Source organism: Bombina bombina, chromosome 2 (assembly GCF_027579735.1).
Source record: "Bombina bombina isolate aBomBom1 chromosome 2, aBomBom1.pri, whole genome shotgun sequence".
NCBI classification, from domain to species: Eukaryota; Metazoa; Chordata; class Amphibia; order Anura; family Bombinatoridae; genus Bombina; species Bombina bombina.
Genome location: NC_069500.1, coordinates 819,460,594 through 819,480,648, shown reverse-complemented (window position 1 = coordinate 819,480,648; position 20,055 = coordinate 819,460,594). Strand labels below are relative to the sequence as shown.

The 20,055-nt window shown below is 38.5% G+C and overlaps 1 protein-coding gene across 1 annotated transcript in view; it reads left to right on the top strand.

The window, feature by feature from the left end:
• The window catches only part of AMH (anti-Mullerian hormone), a 57,924-nt gene that overhangs the window by 13,350 nt on the left and 24,519 nt on the right, over positions 1 to 20,055 (top strand). Inside the window, exons 3-4 of the mRNA XM_053700100.1 lie at positions 15,658 to 15,783; positions 16,786 to 16,898. Of these exons, the coding sequence (XP_053556075.1) occupies positions 15,658 to 15,783; positions 16,786 to 16,898 (239 nt within the window). The remainder of the gene's footprint in view (positions 1 to 15,657; positions 15,784 to 16,785; positions 16,899 to 20,055) is intronic.

The window sequence follows — 20,055 nt, the reverse complement described above, 5'->3', positions numbered from 1 at the left end:
AGAGGAGGTAGAGGGAGAAAGAGAGAAAATAGAGAACAGAGGAAGAGAGAGAGGCAGAGAGAACAGAGGAAGAGAGAACTGGAGAGAACAGAGAGATGGTAAGGGGAGGTAGAGGGAGAAAGAGAGAAAATAGAGAACAGAGGAAGAGAGAGAGAGAGGCAGAGAGAACAGAGGAAGAGAGAGAGAGAGAGGCAGAGAGAACAGAGGAAGAGAGAGAGAGAGAGAGGCAGAGAGAACAGAGGAAGAGAGAGAGAGGCAGAGAGAACAGAGGAAGAGAGAGAGGCAGAGAGAACAGAGGAAGAGAGAGAGGCAGAGAGAACAGAGGAAGAGAGAACTGGAGAGAACAGAGAGATGGTAAGAGGAGGTAGAGGGAGAAAGAGAGAAAATAGAGAACAGAGGAAGAGAGAGAGAGAGGCAGAGAGAACAGAGGAAGAGAGAGAGGCAGAGAGAACAGAGGAAGAGAGAGAGAGAGAGGCAGAGAGAACAGAGGAAGAGAGAGAGAGAGAGAGGCAGAGAGAACAGAGGAAGAGAGAGAGAGGCAGAGAGAACAGAGGAAGAGAGAGAGGCAGAGAGAACAGAGGAAGAGAGAATGGGAGAGAACAGAGAGAGTGTACGAAAGTATTTATTGTATTGTATATATTTGTATTGTATATATTTATATTCAGCTATTAGATGTAGATTAGAAAGAAATATATGTATGTTTTTTACTTACTTTAATTATTACTAATTAACTAAGCTGAATAAGTACTTAACCACCTTAAAGTGATGGAACAAATAAAGTGGACTTTCATTCATGAAGTATAAAATACTTAATTCTGAAAGCTCCTTTATTTGTTTGCAGCACTGAGCTGCTAAGGCAGCCAACAGCAGAACGCTATTTGGCTGAGAGGTGACATTTCCACCTCTTAGCGAATAGCCATGCGGGAAATCCTGCTTGGCCCTTAACTGCACATGTGCAAACAGTTCATTCTATATATGCGTTTTATTTTTTGATTGGTTAGCAAGGGTCGTTTGTTTCATAAGAAAATAAGGGGTGCAGATTGAACCTTTTTCTAGAGGCTTGTGATAATTCAGTTTATGGACCCTTGGGTAATGAACATCATTTCCCAGAGGTACCGCATAGGCTTTCGGTCTTGCCCTCCTTGAGGAAGATTCTCCTATACAATATTTCAAAGATCCTTAAAAGTCCAGAGCCTTTGTGGCATGTGTAACAGACCTAGAAGCTATGACAGTGATTACCCCGGTCCCTTTAAAGGAATAGAATTAAGGGTTCTATTCCATTGTTCCAAAAAAAGAAGGATCTTTCAGACCAGTTTTGGATTTCAAAACTTTAAAAATTTTCTGAAAGTAACAACTTTCAAAATGGAGATTACAATTTATGCCTACCATAGCCTTAAAGGGACAGTCAACACCAGAATTTTTTGTTGTTTAAAAAGATAAATAATCCCTTTATTACCCATTCCCCAGTTTTGCAAAACCAACACTGTTATATTAATACACTTTTTACTTCTGTGACTAACTTGTATCTAAGTATCTTCTGACCGCCCCTAATCACATGACTTTTAGTTATTATCTATTGACTTGCATTTTAGCCAATTAGTGCAGTGTCTGCCACTAGCCACGGGCGTGATCACAATGCTATCTATATGGCCTACATGAGCTTGCTCTCCCCTGCTGTGAAAAGTAAATAAAATAGAGGCGGCCTTCAAGGGCTTAGAAATTATCATATGTGCCTCCCTAGGTTTGCTTTCAACTAGAATACCAAGAGAACAAAGCAAAATTGTTGATAAAAGTAAATTGGAACGTTGTTTAAAATTGCATGCCATATTTGAAAAATTTAAGTTTTTTTTGGACTTGACTGTCCCTTTAAAAAAATGCCTATTTGCATATCCTTATTCATAAAGATCAAACCAAATTCCTTAGATTTGCCTTTTTAAACAGGCATTATAAGTAAATGGCATTTCCCTATGGTTTGGCAATGGCACTTAGAATCTTTACAAAGGTTCAGGGTGCACTATTGTTGGTAGTGAGAGCTCAGGGCATTCGCTAATGCCTTACCTAAACAACATTCTGGAACAGGCTGTCTCAAGATGGCAAAGGAATATACCAGCAAAGTTCTTCAGTTCCTTTATATTCACCGTTGGAAAATCAACCTCCTAAAGAGCTCTATAATTCCTCAAACCACTGGTTTAATTCCTGGGTTTCGTAAAGTATTAATTAACCTGTTTCTTACGGATCAATGCAGACCCAAGTTGCAGAAGATGTGTGTTTTTCTCCAGTTCTTCAATGCATGGAAGTAGTAAGTCTCATTGTAGCGGCTTCAGATGCTGTGCCATTTGCCAGATTTAATTTCTGTCCTCTAAAACTAGAAATATTGTAGCAGTGGCACGGAGATTACAACAATCTGTTTCAGAAGATCTCCTTAGACTTCAAGACAAGGCAGTCCCTAACATGGGCAGACTCAGCAATCTCCTATTCAGAGAGACATCCTCCCTTTCTCTGCCCCACTTTGGTGGTGATCACCACAGCCACTAGTCTGTCAAGAGTCACAGAGAGTACAGGGAGTTTGGTCTCTTTGGGAGACAAGGTTACCAATCAACATCTTGCAATTTCTAGGCTTTTCAGAGCTGGGATAATTTCTGATGTTCCAACCAGACAATGTCACTGCAGTGACTTACATAAATCACCAAGGTGGAACTCAAAGTACCTTAGCGATGAAAGAAATAGCCCACATTCTAACTTTGGAAGAATGCCATAATTGCACTATTCCAGCAATCCACATCCCAGGTGTGGACAACTGGGAAGCAGACTTTTTCAGTTGTCAATACCTTTACTATGGCAAATGAGCCCTCAATCAGGAGGTATTCAAACTGTTAGTTGTTGGGATAACCAGACATAAATCTCATTGCCTTTTGCTTGAATCACATGCAACCCCAGTATTGTGCGACAACTCAGGATCCACAGGCAACTCTCATAGATGCTTTAGTAATTTCCTAGTAGTTCAATCTGATTTACATCTTTCGCCTTTTCTGTTACTAGCCAGGTTAATAGCCAGCATTAAACAGGAACAAGTGTCTGTAATACTGATTGCTCCAGCATGGCTTCGCAGGACTTTATATGCAGATCTATTCCAAATATTCTCCAGCCAACCCTAGCATCTTTGTATTTTAGGAACGACTATCACTCTCAAAGTCCTTTCTTTCATCAAGGCCTCAAATTTCTCAATTGATGCAATGGCGATTTGAAAGACTAATTTTGTCTCATAAAGATGTCTCTGATCAAGTGATTGACACTTTGATGCAAGCAAGGACACTTGTTACATGTAAGATTTAGCACAAGTGGTGGAAAACGTTTCTTACCTATTGTGAAACTAAGCATTAACATTGGAACTCTTTTCAGCTTCCTTGTGTTTTACAATTTCTACAAGATGGTCTGAGAAATGGTTTATCAGCCAGTCAAATTTGTGTAAAAAAAAGATCTCTAAACTTCCTAAAATTGAAGCTCAGACGTTAGTCAGGATTAGTCTGGTTATTAGACCAGCTTCTCCTCTGTGGAACAGTAACCTGGTTTTGAGAGTTCTTCAGGCTCAACCTTTTCAGCCTATGCATGGTCTTGATATTCAGCCAGAAGATTGTCTTAGCTTTTTTCTCTATCCTGTGATTCTTCTTACCTTATTTTTTTATCATAACAATGTGGTTTTGAGAAACAACTATTCTTTCTCTCATAAAGGGCTATCTTTGGATAACATTATTCAGGAAATGGTGGCTCTTTTTTTCTGTCCAGCTGCTAAAAAATAATTTAGAAATTCTCCTTTATTTATTCATTTTTCTGGTCCCTGCATAGGGCAGAAAGCTACAGCAATTACAGGTAGCCCTCAGTTTACGCCAGGGTTAGGTTCCAGAAGGAATGGTTGTAAATCGAAACCGTTGTAAATTGAAACCCAGTTTATAATGTAAGTCAATGGAAAGTGAGGGCGATTGGTTCCAGGCCCCTCTCAAAATTGTCATAAGTAACACCTAATACATTATTTTTAAAGCTTTGAAATGAAGACTTTAAATGCTAAAAAGCATTATAAACCTAATAAAATAATCACACAACACAGAATATATAATTAAACTAAGTTAAATGAACAAAAACATTTGCTAAACAGCATTATAAACCTAATAAAATAATCACACAACACAGACTTCACTTGCATTTTTCTGCAAACAGTTCTTTCTATTCATTCCAATCTGAACTGATTTATAGACAGGAAGATCGTGTTCCTTTGAAATCTGCTCGATAGCTCAGGTCTGGTTCAACTGATTAAATTCAGCTTGCTTGGCTTTGCTGCAAAACAAGCGGAGAGCTCCACCTACTGGCTATTTTAATAAATGCACTGCTTCTCAATAGCAGTCACATGACTGGAAGAAAAGGTTGTTATTCTGAAACGGTGTAAATTGAACCGTTGTAAACCGAGGGCCACCTGTACTTAATCTGCTCATTTTAAGGGTTTAATTTACAACGCCTATTTGATGGCAGGGAAGCCACCCACTGAGAATATTACCACTCACTCTACTAGAGCAGTTGACACCTCTGGCTTTCAGAAATGAAGCTTTCATTTAACAATAAAGACAGCCACATGGTCCTCTTTACATATCTTTTACCAAGCTCTATCATTTTGGCACGTTGCCTCTTTTGAGGCTGCTTTTGGTGTGAAAGTTCTGCAGGATGCTGTGGCTGTTTAGCTCCATATCTGTCTTAAAGGGACATGAAACCCAAATTTTTTTCTCTCATGACTCAGATAGAAAATTTTCAACTTTCAAAATTTACTTCTATTATCCATACCCCCCAACTGTCCCGATGTTCGCAGGACAGTCCCGATTCTGTCCCCCGGATTGCTAGCCATCTGTCCCGATTTGCCCCATGCATTTAAAAAAAATAAAATTTAAAAAAAAAAAAAAAATTCTATTGGGCCCATACTCAGAAGCAGCTGGGTTTGCTCTCACAGGGTTAGATACCTGTTAGATTCCCTATGGAAAAGGAATGGTGTGTGGGTTAAGCAGGAGTAGGAAGGCTGTATACACTCTGACCACGGGTAATGGTGACCTCTCTAACCTACCTCTGGTAGTGATGATGTCTAACCCCTAGTGATAATACTAGCATGCCTTCAGTTTTATACAATGAGCAGTGCTAATACCAGGCTAACGAACAGTGGCAGCCGCAGACTGCCAGCTGATGTGCTTGCCAACCCCAGGACCCCATACAATGAATTACAGATACCCATATATGATGTAGTGTGTGTGTCTGTCTGTATCCATAACTGTGTATGTGTATCTGTATGTATAAGTTTATGCTATGTAGTGTGTGTGTGTCTGCATGTATAAATGTAAGCTATGTAGTGTGTGTATGTGTATCTGCATGTATAAGTGTGTATCTGCATGTATAAGTGTATGCTATGTAGTGTGTGTCTGCATGTATAAGTGCATACTATGTAGTGTCTGTGTATCTGCATGTATAAGTGTATGCTGCATGTATAAGTGTATGCTATGTAATGTGTGTCAAAAAAGTCCAAACTGCAGCAGCACTGTATAAAAAGTTTATTCAAGCCACACTATGTAATATATATATATATATATATACCCATATATGATGTATTGTGTGTGTCTATCTGTATCCATAACTGTGTGTGTGTATCTGTATGTATAAGTTTATGCTATGTAGTGTGTGTGTGTCTGCATGCATAAATGTAAGCTATGTTGTGTGTGTATGTGTATCTGCATGTATAAGTGTGTATCTGCATGTATAAGTGTATACTATGTAGTGTGTGTGTATCTGCATGTATAAGTGTATGCTATGTAGTGTGTGTGTGTATCTGCATGTATAAGTGTAAGCTATGTAGTGTACGTGTATCTGCATTTGTAAGTGTATGCTATGTAGTGTGTGTGTGTATCTGCATGTATAAGTGTATGCTATGTAGTGTGTGTGTGTATCTGCATGTATAAGTGTATGCTATGTAGTGTGTGTGTATCTGCATTTGTAAGTGTATGCTATGTAGTGTGTGTGTGTATCTGCATGTATAAGTGTATGCTATGTAGTGTGTGTGTATCTGCATGTCTAAGTGTATGCTTTGTAGTGTGTGTGTGTATCTGCATGTGTAAGTGTATGCTATGTAGTGTGTGTGTATCTGCATGTATAAGTGTATGCTATGTAGTGTGCTACTCTGCATTTTTGCTGACTTTAAAGGCCAGAATCTAGAATATTAATGGGGAATGCAGAGAGCAGTTTTAAAGAATTTATTATTAAATGTCCAATTAAGATAAAAATATTTAGCAATGTCTTTGCAAAGGCTAATTAAATACATAGCTTACATAGCCATACCAGTGGTTTGAGCTTGTGTTTGATTTGCTGCCTAAGTGTATTAAAATATGACTTTATTAAGAATTTTATTTATATTACTTTAATCTTATGATTTTTTAAGCCCCGCCCACCACATTTAAAAATTTTTGCCGCGGGGGGGGGGGGGGTCCCTCTTTTGAACTTTGAAATGTTGGGAGGTATGATTATCTAATGTTTCATTCTCTTGGTATCATTTGTTGAAGAAGCAGCAATGCACAAATGGTTTCTAACTGAACTCATGGGTGAGCCAATCACAATCGATATAAATATTCAGCCACAAATCAACAGCTAGAACCTAGGTTCTCTATTACTCCTGAGCTTGCCTAGATAAACCTTTCAGCAAAGGATAACAAGAGAATGAAGCAAATTAAATAATATAAGTAAATTGGAAATTTGTTTCAAATTGTATTCTCTATCTGAATGATGAAAGAAAAATTTGGTGTTTCATGTCCCTTTAACTGTTATCCTGTCCTATTTCATGGTGGTTTGTGGACTTCATTGCTTGGGTATATTATCCCACATGAAATGACTCATGAGCTCTTAGCATTTTATGAAGGAAAACATTATTTATGATTGCCTGATAAATTAATTTCTTTCATGATGGTGAGAGTCCACAAGACCAACCCTTATTGTTTGTAGTCATTACCAGTTTGCACTTCACTTTCACTGCTTTATCTTTCCTGCTTTTCTTATTTTCTCATTTCTCTTGGCCATATGTATGACTTAAGTGATTATCGGGAGGGATTAAAAGATTTGTTGTGTTTGGAGTTTTGGTGACCTCTTAGGGGAGTAGACGGGAGTTTTTAATCCCACATGTGATGGCTTGGGAACTCCCAGCATCATAAAATACATTAATTTAACAGGTAATCATAAATTCTAGTGGACAGGGAAATCAGTAAAAAGAAAAAAAAACAACAACAATCACCTAAGATTACAATTTTTGCGCTATAGAGGGTGCGAAATGAACGCAACAAAAGTTATTCATTCTATTCATTCTCCATATCGCTGCCATTACGAGTTTTGCGTTGAGCTCCATACCACACAAAAAAAAAGTGCTGCTTTGACGTGCTCATGCACGCTTTCCCCATAGACATCAATGGGGAGTGTTACAAAAAAAAACTAACACCTGAAGCACGGAATGAAAAGCTCCATAACGCAGCCCCATTGATGTCTATGGGGAAAAAAAACGTTTAAACCTAACAATCTAACATAAACCCCACTTCTAAACACCCCTAATATGCTGCCCCCGACATCGCCACCACCTACATAATGTTATTAACCCCTAATCTGCCTCTCCCGATATCGCCGCCACAGAAATAAATCTATTTACCCCATATCGCCGCCACTATACTAAAGTTATTAATCCCCTATTCGCCCGCACCCCCAACATCGCCCACACTGTAATAATAATATATTTATTTATTATTTAATAACAATCTTTTAACCCCTATTCCGCCGCTCCCCGACATCGCCGCCACTAAATAAAGCTATTAACCCCTAAACCTCTGGCCTCCCACATCACTACCACTAAATGAACCTATTAACCCCTAAACCGCCAGCCCCACATCGCAAAAAAACCTAAATTAAACTATATTAACCCCTAAACCTAACACCCCCTAACTTTAACATAATTAAAATAGAGCTAAATTAAAGTTACAATTATTAACTAAATAATTCCTATTTAAAACTAAATACTTACCTGTGAAATAAAACCTAAGCTAGCTACAATTTAACTAATAGTTATATTGTAGCTAGTTTATGTTTTATTTTTATTTCACAGGTAAGTTTGTATTTATTTTAACTAGGTAGACTAGTTAGTAAATAGTTATTAACTATTTACTAACTACCTAGTTAAAATAAATACAAACTTACCTGTGAAATAAAAACTAAACTGCCTTACACTAACACCTAACATTACAAAAAATAAAAAACCTACCATTACAAAAAATAAAAAAAACTACTATTACAAAAAAAAATAACAAACTAAATTATCCAAAATAATAAAAAAACATAATTTATGTAAGAACTTACCTGATAAATTAATTTCTTTCATATTGGCAAGAGTCCATGAGCTAGTGACATATGGGATATACAATCCTACCAGGAGGGGCAAAGTTTCCCAAACCTCAAAATGCCTATAAATACACCCCTCACCACACCCACAATTCAGTTTAACGAATAGCCAAGTAGTGGGGTGAAAAAGAAAGGAGTAAAAAGCATCAACAAAGGAATTTGGAAATAATTGTGCTTTATACAAAAAAATCATAACCACCATAAAAAGGGTGGGCCTCATGGACTCTTGCCAATATGAAATTAATTTATCAGGTAAGTTCTTACATAAATTATCTTTTCTTTCATGTAATTGGCAAGAGTCCATGAGCTAGTGACGTATGGGATAGCAATACCCAAGAAGTGGAACTCCACGCAAGAGTCACTAGAGAGGGAGGGATAAAATAAAAACAGCCATTTCGCTGCAAAAAAATAATCCACAACCCAAATATAAGTTTATTCTCATAAATGAAAAGAAAAAACTTAAATCATAAGCAGAAGAATCAAGCTGAAACAGTTGCCTGAAGAACTTTTCTACCAGAAACTGCTTTCGAAGAAGCAAATACCCCAAAATGGTAGAATTTAGTAAATGTATGCAAAGAAGACAAAGTTGCTGGTTTGCAAATCTGATCAACTGAAGCTTCATTCTTAAAAGCCCACGAAGTGCAGACTGACCTAGTAGAATGAACTGAAATTCTCTGAGGCGGGGCCTGACCCGACTCCAAATAAGCGCGATGAGTCAAAAGCTTTAACCACAATGCCAAAGAAACGGCAGAAGCCTTCTGACCTTTCCTGGAACCAGAAAGGATAACAAATAGACTAGAAGTCTTCCTGAAATCTTTAGTAGCTTCAACATAACATTTCAAAGCTCTTACCACATCCAAAGAATGTAAGGATCTTTACAAAGAATTCTTAGGATTAGGAAACAAGGAAAGGACAATAATTCCTCTACTAATGTTGTTAGAATTCACAACCTTAGATAAGAATTTAAATGAAGTCCGCAAAACTACCTTATCCTGATCACGAATCAGAAAGGAGATTCACAAGAGAGAGCAAATAATTCAGAAACTCTTCTAGCAGAAGAGATGGCCAAAAGAAACAACACTTTCCAAGAAAGTATTTTAATGTCCAAAGAATGCATAGGCTCAAATGGAGGAGCCTGTAAAGCCTTTAAAACCAAATTAAAACTCCAAGAAGGAGAGATTGATTTAATGACAGGCTTGATATGAACCAAAGCCTGAACAAAACAGTGAATAATAGGAAGCTTAGTAATCTTCCTGTGGAATAAATAAGAAAGAGCAGAAATTTGTCCCTTCAAGGAACTTGGAGACAAACCCTTACCCAAACTATCCTGAAGAAACTGTAAAATTCTAGGAATTCTAAAAGAATGCCAAGAGAATTTATGAGAGAATCACCATGAAATGTAAGTCTTTCAAACTCGATAATAAATCTTTCTAGAAACAGATTTACGAACCTGCAACACAGTATTAATCACAAAGTCAGAGAAACCTCTATGACTTAGCACTAAGCGTTCAATTTCCATACCTTCAGATTTGAAATGCTGATGGAAAAAAACGGACCTTGAAACAATTGCTCCATGATGATTTCGAAGATCACTCTTGGAAGAAAAACTAAAGACGGGAAAAATATAAGCAGGTTGAAAACACCAAGGAAATGTCAACGCATCCACTGCTTCCGCCTGAGGATCCCTGGACCTAGACAGGTACCTGGGAAGTTTCTTGTTTAGATGAGAAGTCATCAGATCTATTTCTGAAAGACCCCACATCTGAGCAACCTGAGAAAAAACATCTGGATGGAGGGACTACTCCCCCGGATGTAAAGTCTGACGGCTGAAATAATCCGCTTCCCAATTGTCTATACCTGGTATATGAACCACAGAATTAGACAGGAGCTGGAATCCACCCAAGCAAATATCCGGGATACTTCTTTCATAGCTTAAGGACTATGAGTCCCATCCTGATGATTGACAAATGCCACAGTTGTGATATTGTCTGTCTGAAAACAAATGAACGGTTCTCTCTTCAACAGAGGCCAAATCTGAAGAGCCCTGAAAATCGCACAGAGTTCCAAAATATTGATTGGTAATCTCGCCTATTGAGATTTCCAAACCCCTTGCACTGTCAGAGATCCCCAAACGACTCCCCAACCTGAAATCTGTTGAGATCACAGTCCAGGTTGGATGAACAAAAGAGGCCCCTAGAACTATACGATGGTGATTTAACCACCAAGTCAGAGATAGTCGAACACTGGGATTTAAGGATATAAATTGTGATATTGTTGAAAGAACCCTGCACCACTGGTTCAGCACACAAAGCTGGAGAGGTCTCATATGAAAACGAGCAAAAGGGGATCGCGTCCGATGCTGCAGTCATGAGACCTAAAACTTCCATGCACACAGCTACTGAAGGGAATGACTGAGACTGAAGGTTCCGACAGGCTGCAACCAATTCAAAACGTCTCTTGTCTGTTAGAGACAGAGGCATGGACACTGAATCTATCTGGAAACCTAAAAAGGTGACCCTTGTCTGAGGAATCAAAGAACTTTTAGTAAATTGACTTTTCGAAGAAACAACACTAGTTGATTCATTTAAGATTCTGTAAAATATAAAGACTGAGCTAATACCAAGAAATCGTCCAAATAAGGAAACACCGCAATATCCCACTCTCTGATTACAGAGAGTAGGGCACCAAGAACCTTAGAAAAGATTCTTAGAGCTGTCGCTAGGCCAAAAGGAAAAGCGACAAAGTGGTAAAGCTTGTCTAGAAAAGAGAATCTCAGAAATTGAAAATGAACTGGATAAATGAGAATATGAAGATATGCACCCTGTAAATCTATGGTGGACATATAATGCCCTTCCTGAACAAAAATCACCATTTTGAAATTTGGTACTCTTACATAATGATTCAAAAAATTTTCAGATCCAGAACTGGCCTGAATGAATTTTCTTTCTTTGGGACAATGAATAGATTTGAATAAAACCCCAAACCCTGTTCCTGAAACGGAACTGGCATGATTACCCCTGAAACTCCAGGTCTGAAATACACTTCAGGAAAGCCTGAGACTTTACTGGATTTGCTGGAATGCGTGAGAGAAAATATCTTCTCACAGGAGGTCTTACTCTAAATCCTATTCGATACCCCTGAGAAATCTTAATCTGCCCCCTACCAGCTGAGCTGGAATGAGGACCGCACCTACATGCGGATTTAGGGGCTGGCTTTGTATCCTTAAAAGGCTTGGATTTAATCCAATTTGAAGTAAATTTCCAATTGGAAACAGATTCCTTGGGGGAAGAAATAGGTTTCTGTTCCTTATTTAGTCAAAAGGAACGAAAACGGTTAGAAGCTTTAGATTTACCCTTAAGTCTTATCCTAAGACAAAAAACTCCCTTCCCCAGTAACAGTTGAGATAATCAAATTCAACTAAAAACCAAGTAACTTATTACCTTGGAAAGAAAGAGATAGCAATCTGGACTTAGAAGTCATGTCAGTATTCCAATATATAAGCCACAAAGCTCTTGTAGCTAAAATAGCTAAAGACATAGATTTAACATCAATTTTGATGAAAAAAATGGCATCACCAATAAACTGATTAGCATGTTGAAGCAAGCGAACAATGCTAGTCAAATCATAATCCAATTCTTGTTGTGCTAATTTCCAACCAAAAAGTTGATGCAGCTGCAAAGAAAATGCAGGCCTGAGAAGATGACCCGAATATAAATAGGCTTTCTTTAGATAAGATTCAAGTTTCCTATCTATAGGATCTTAAAAAAGAAGTACTATCTTCCATAGGAATAGTAGTACGCTAAGCAAGAGTAGAGATAGCTCCATCAACGAATTATTCAAGATAATAAAAATGATTCCTATTCTAATACCCCATTTAAAAAAAAAACACCCCAAAATAAAAGAACCCTAATCTATAATAAACTACCAATAGCCCTTAAAATAACCTTTTGTAGGGCATTGCCCTAAAGAAATCAGCTCTTTTTCTGAAAATCAAAACAACCCCCCCTAACATTAAAAACCCCTATCCCCCCAACCCACAAAATAAAAAAACCTAACTAAAAAAACCTAAGCTACCCATTGCCATGAAAAGGTCCTGAAAAAACCCACCCCAAAAAAACTTTAAAAAACCTAACACTAACCCCTCTTTAGGTACTCACAGTTGCGGAAGTCCCGCTTGAATGATCTTCATCCATCGCTGGACTGTCATCTTCTTCATCCCTGCGGAGGAGGAGCGGTCGTTGCACGGAGGCGGAGGTCCAAGGCGGAGGTCCAGGCAGAAGTCTATCGATCCGACGTGGAGGTCCTCTTCATGCGATCGTACGCCGCACACTGAGGATTCAAATGCAAGGTACCCTTTTTATACTGGGGGTACCATTGCATTCCTATTGGCTGAAAATTTTAAATCAGCCAATAGGAATTAGGGCTGCTAAAATCCTATTGGCTGTTCAAATCAGCCAATAGGATTTAAGCAGCTCTCATTCATATTGGCTGATTCAAATCTTTTTTTTATTTCACAGGTAAGTTTTTTATTTATTTTAAAGTTAAAGTAAATCCTAGCATTGTAGAAACGCTAGGATTTACTATTGAAACAAATAAATGGCACTTTCATTCATGAAGTATAAGATACTTCATGTAGAAAGCTCCTTTATTTGATTCAATCATTCGCCGTTTTTAGCTCCTACAGCAGCGCACGGCTAAAAAATTTTTTTGCTAATAGGTGATGTTTTCACCTCTTAGCCAATAGACGTGCGGTAAATCCGGCTCCCATGGGCGCCAAACCGAATTTACCGCACGGCTATTGGCTAAGAGGTGAAAAAGTCACCTCTTATCCAATTTTTTTTTTAGCCGTGGGCTGCTGTAGGAGCTAAAAACGGCGACCAATTGAATCAAATAAAGGAGCTTTCTACATGAAGTATCTTATACTTCATAAATGAAAGTGCACTTTATTTGTTTCAATAGTAAATCCTAGCGTTTGTACAACACTAGGATTTACTTTCACTTTAAGATAGGGATCTTGTAATTTTAAGTTAGGGGGTTGTTAGGTTTAGAGGTTAATAGATTTGTTTAGTGGTAGTGATGTGGGAGGCCAGAGGTTTAGGGGTTAATTACTTTATTTAGTGGTGGCGATGTCGGGGGGCAGCGCAATAGGGGTTAATATATTTATTATAGTGTGGGAAATGTTGGAGTGTGGGGGAATAAGAATTAATAACTTTAGTATAGTGGCGAGAATGTCAGGAAGCGGCGGAAAAGGGGTTAATAACTATAATATAGTATTTGCGATGTGGGAGGGCCTCTGTTTAGGAGTTAATAGGTAGTTTATGGGTGTTTAGTGTACTTTGTAACAGTTTAGTTATGAGTTTTGTGTAACAGTTTTGTTGCGTAAAACTCCTAACTACTGCTCTCAGATGGAGGTACAGAACTTGTCGTTATAGGGTGTAACGCAAGCTTTTTAGCCTCACTGCAAAACTCGTAATGGCAGCGCTATGGGAATCCCATGAAAAAGCATAATTTTTACGAGTGCGGGACTGATGTTGTGTTACAGGCTAAAAGGCTTGCAGTACAGCTATACCGACAAGACTCGTAATGGCTGTGTTGCTGTTTTAACGCTGAAATGTTAAGGAAAAGAAAAAAAAAATTAGATACTTAAAAAGGTGTAAAACTAAAATGAATCAGTTTGTACCTATTGTAGCGCAACGCTAGCTGTAAACTATAGAACTGCTCTTATCAAAACAAAACAAGTAAGGGGTAATGATAGGCTAGAGGATAGCTATATGTATATGGTCAGACACCCACAAATTATATTATCACATTTAACCTTAAAACATAGTTTATTGTTCAATGTTCCTGGGTATGTAGCTGTTACATTTATTTGACCCTCCTCCGCTATTGCCCAGTGAGGATAACAGGTTATCAGGTAATCAGATAAACTCGTAAACTATAGGGCTGTTGCTATTGTGCAATCCTCTCTTGTTGCTTTGACTCTCTAAGGCACTGCTCTAATATAGAACTGGGGTAAATGGGTATTGTAACTGGGCACTTTCATTGTTTTGCACCGTTAGTCCTGAGGTACTAGACCAGGGATTTGGTGACTTAGCTGCTGGCTTTTGGTTGATCCCTGATGGGTGGGTAGTCTATTGCATATCACTTTGACTTCTATCTACCAATAGCAACAGCCCTATAGTTTACGAGTTGCACTACAATAGGTACAAACTGATCACTGTACCTTTTGCTGTGAGAGGAGTGGGTGTATTCATTTTAGTTTTACACCTTTCTTTAAGTATCTCATTTTAGCGGTGGTTTATTCCACTCATTTTTATTCAGTAATTCAAAAATAAAACTACGTTTTAATCACTACATTCCACACACCATTACCCTGTGGACTCCCTCCCTCCTAGTGTGCCATATTATGCTTCTTTTCCTCTTCTTTTCCTTAATGTTTAACGCATTAGCATAAGGCACTGCCCACGTTGGACACATAGGCCTCTATTTAACAAAGTCTGGCGGACCTGATCCGACAGTGCGGATCAGGTCCACCAGACCTTGCTGAATACGGAGAGCAATACGCTCTCCGTATTCAGCATTGCACCAGCAGCTCACAAGAGCTGCTGGTACAACGCCGCCCCCTGCAGACTCGCGGCCAATGGGCCTCCAGCAGGGAGGTGTCAATCAACCCGATCGTACTCAATCGGGTTGATTTCCGGCGATGTCTGTCCGCCTGCTCAGAGCAGACGGACAAGTTATGGAGCAGCAGTCTTTGTGACCGCTGCTTCATAACTGCTGTTTCTGGCGAGCCTGCAGGCTCGCCAGAAACACAGGGCATCAAGCTCCATTCGAAGCTTTATAGATAGGCCCCATAGGCTTGTTCAAAGTGGGATTGTGGAGATAGCCCTCTATACTCTCCCCCCCCTTATTTCCCTAGGGGTCTTAGGGAAAACTATATCAATTAACGCTGAAATGGCCATTTTTTTCAGCGTTAAAACACGAATGCAAACTTGTAATCTAGGTGATTATGAAAAAAATAAAGCTACATTATTCATTGCAAAATTCTTCTCAGATATGAATGTACATTATCATGCCGCTTATAATTTGTGTTTAACGTCCCATTAGTAGCTGAGATGCTACAGAGGACTTTGTGTAAGGGTGACTGGTTACTACGATTAACAAACAAAGCCCAGTATCTGATGTAGCTTGTCACTCTGTCTGCAGGTTGCCTGTGTATCAGTTGGAACCCGTTATCTTGTACTGAGAGTGGATGCAACTGTGAGAAGTCACAATTCCAAGGACATAAGGCTGCATCTGTCCTTACAGATGATCCGCACTGCAGATGGTAAGGTGGGAGGTTTTAATGGACAAAAAAACGGAATATATATATATTCTGCAACCAATAAATATGATTCTGTGATTTATATTTGTATTCAGACATGATGAAGCAGGTTTCATAAAAACTATAATAAAAAGATGCAATATGTTAGAACATTTTTTGGTTGCAATTTTGTTTACATAGAACTATGTGTGTAACTTTGTTAGGAGGTAAAACGTATAGTTAAAGTCAACTCCAGAGAATCAATGGTAATTCAAATCTGCAGCAGTTGTGCATTTCTAATACATATCAGAGTTTATGCAATTCTAAGAGATTTTTTAAATTTACTTCATTCTCTTTGTATTCTTTAGTGAAAAGTATACTTAGGTAGGCTCAGGATCAGAAACGCACTACTGGAATCTAGCTGATGATTGATGGCTACACATATAGGCCTTCTGTGATGGGTTTACCAGATATGTTTAGCTAGGTCCACAGTAGAGCAATTACTGCACAGGAGCTGACTTTAACTACAGTTAAAAGTTTAATCCCTTTGCAAGAGATAAACACATAATAAAGGATACATCACAATCCTTTAGAAAAATGTTTATCAACAGAAAAACATCATTAAAGTTGATGGGGAATTTATATAAATCATTTGATAACTGTTTTGAAGGATTGTGGTCAACCCTTGTATGTTCTAATGAGTTAGAGCTTTTTATTACTGATTTTTTACCTTTAACATTCACATCAGTAATCGGTTTGCATTCTGCTTTACTAACAATCATATCTTCACCTAAACCCTGCAAACAAAGATGCTTTTGTGGGCTTAAAAAAATAAATAAATGTTTTGATAGTAGATAAGAGGCAGAAGGCCCATTATATCAGCCTATATTCTAAAAATGCAGGTTTAATCAATACTCAGAATAACGTTAGGCATATCCAGGTGGCCAGTGTAACATTCTTAGGTCTGATTGACTGCCATGACTATACTTAAGCATACACACTGTCTATTTTCCACTTTTCACCATTGTCAGGTACCTTCCCTGCCAGGGCGACGGGTGTTCCTCTCTGCTTGTCGGGGACACTCAGCTATGTGGGTTTCACTTGCTCGTGTTCATGAGCTGTGCCCGTCTAGACGTGTTTCCAGGTCTGGCAATTGTTCTCGTATTCGCTATCCATGTGCATGTGCTTCTCAACGTTCTAGTGGTTGGAGTCATAGTATACTTTGCTTATGCACTTATACAGGTAACCTGGTACATTGCTCACCTGTTGCAAGTCTCGCTTCTTAGCCTTTATAAGTAGCGTCAGTCCGTCTTTGCATTTGTTTGGCCAGTTTCCAGCAACCTAGCGCCTATTCCCTTGTTCTTAGTCTGTCCTTACCTTGGCCTGCCTTGACCTCGGATTGTTTAACAACCTTACCTTACCAGCCGCCTGCCCTGACCTCGGATTGTTTAACAACCTTGCTTTGCCTGCCGCCTACTCTTTCCCTGACTCTTGCATCTCTGGCCCCTGTTGTTTCCAATTATACTTTTGTCACAGTCACTCCGCTTAAGGAATCCCTCCACCTGATGCTGACTAGCGGCCAGGAAAAGGGAGGGTGAACTTGAACGCGGTAGTGTCAGTGGCATTACTGACATTACAAACAAGCCAGAAAGTTGTTAGACGCTGCAAAAGGTGACTCCCAATTGGAGGAGCTAGCACGTGTTCAGCAAGTGGAGATCCTCTCAGACACAGAAGAGCTGTGTTAGATGGAAGCCATAACTAGCCCCATTGGAGTGAATCTGCTTTCTGCTTAAAAATCAGTGTACACATCCTGGCACTTTCATTCACAAAGTAAGGTACTTTTTATGATTTTGTTTCGTATATATCTGGATCAATTATGTATATTTCTACAAGTAGAACTTTTTTATTTAACTTTTTATTGGATTTGTTATGAAACTTAATAAGGTGGTTCTATGTTAAAAAAGTTTCTGTCCTACAATACATTGATTGGGAGACGTCCCATTTTTATATAGAATTTAGATGGTTTGTTTTCTTAATAAATTATCTATTAATTTGTATCTTTTTTTAGATTTTATATTTAACTTACGTAAGAATATACTGTGCTGTGGCAGAACCGCCCTATTTTCTATATACTCTATCATATGTCACATCTTAATCAACTGGTTTGTGAAGTCCTTTCAGAGCTGCAAATCCAAATGTCTCAACTACAACCCACAGTCCTGGAAGAAAGCACACCTGTAGTTAGTACTTCCAGACCTTCTTCTGTTTTCACTGCATTTACAGCTAAACCGCAAGTACCTATCCCGGCTTGTTTCTCTCTCCTTATTGGGTCATATTCTTTGCTAACCAAACCGGAGTCTTATGCTAACTCAGCTGATCCCCATCACCTAACCGGAACTCTCTCTCTGCTGACAAAGCCAGAGCGGTTAGGCACTTGCCTCTATCCACATGCTTCCTCCTATTACCGCTGGAGCGGTTTAAATGAGAACGCTGTTCTCATTTCTGCTTGTAACTTATTTTCAGCTGTTGGAACAAAAGTATCATTACCGGATTCAACAACCGCCAGTGACTCTACTCGGTCTTTTCTCACCAGCACCAACTGATCCGCTTTCTATGTTGCCACGCTGACTGCAAGTATATGTATTGTTTGCTAATTTATCTTTGCAATCTATACTAAATATCATGTTTGCCACACTACTACTGACTGCAACTATAAGTGTTGTTTGCTAAATGAACAGTGCATTTCATACTAAGCTCCATGCTTGTCACGCTACTACTAATTGCAAGTATAAGTGTATTTGCTAGATGAATTGTGTATTCTATACTACACTTCATGTTTGCTACACTACCGCTAAGCTCATGTGTTATTTGCTTGATGAACTATATATTCTACTTCTCTATATTCTATATTTCAAACCATATGGAATATTCTGAAACAACTATCCACTAAACGTTCAGCTCTCTCTCTCTCTCTCTCTCTCTCTCTCTATATATATATATATATATATTTATCTGGGAATTAGAATTGATTCATGTGTTTTGTTATCAGTGACTTTGCTAACTATTTGGTCACACAAAGACTCAAATAACTGCTAAATTCTTAACTTACCCTTTATTCTATATATTTGGGGTAAATCTGATCTAGCTACATTTATACATTTAAAGAGATATACTTACAAGTGTTTCATTCAGTGCCTTACAATAATACATTTGCTATTCAACATCATATACCAAATAAATAAAAAAATCCACTATACGGTCATAGATGGATCCTCCGTAAAATCTGGAGCATTTACACATCAAACTGTTCCTTTATTTTATTAAAAGAAGAATACTTATCCTTCGATTTGGTCCAGTCACCTGTGTCTCCCCTAGTATTGGGTCTGCCCTGGCTTGGTCAACATAATCCTGTGGTGAATTGAGCCTCCGGGACCATTTATTTTCCTTCTCCTGAATGCCTTTCACAATGTGCTATGTTAACTGAAGGTTCTACTCTTGAAATTACTTCTACTTTACAAGAGCAGCAGATTTCAGAGGCTTATATGTCTTTTCAAGATGTGTTCAGCAAAAAAGTTCTTCCTCCACATCGGCCACTCGACTAACCCATATATCTTTTTCCTGTAACATCCTATACCCTATGGCCATATCAACCCACTTTTGGAGCCAGTTCCTTTATCAAGGATACTGGGGATTTTCGGGCGAAAGTCCGTAATTTGAACTTAACTAGTGATAAATGTATACTCTTTACTTTGGATGTCAGCAGTTTGTATACTGCCATAAAACATGAGAGCGGTATTGTAGCAGTAATGAAGGTGCTTTAGGTTAGTGATGAATATTCTATAGCTCAAAAGATGTTTTTTGAGACTCTATTGAGTATTGTAGTCTATCAGAATTATTTTCTGTTCCAGGATGCATTCTTTCTCCAATTACAGGGAACGGCCATGGGTTCCAATGTTACCCCCACATATGCGAATATATTTATGAACGTCTATAAAGAAAAATTTACATATGAGAACATTATGTTCCTTCAACATGTGGCAGCCTGGTGGCGGTACATAGACAATATATTCGGTGTGTGGTATGGTGACATTGGAACCCTTGAAAAATTTGTAGAGGAATTGAATAAGAGTACAAACTCCATTAAATTCTATTTGACTGCAAGTGAGGTTAAGGTAAACTTCTTGGACACTAATGTATATTTCAGAGATGGGAAAATCTGTAAGGATCTATATAATAAACCCACTGACAAAAACAGTCTACTACACTATCAGAGTTGACATCCCAGACATATGATGAGGTCT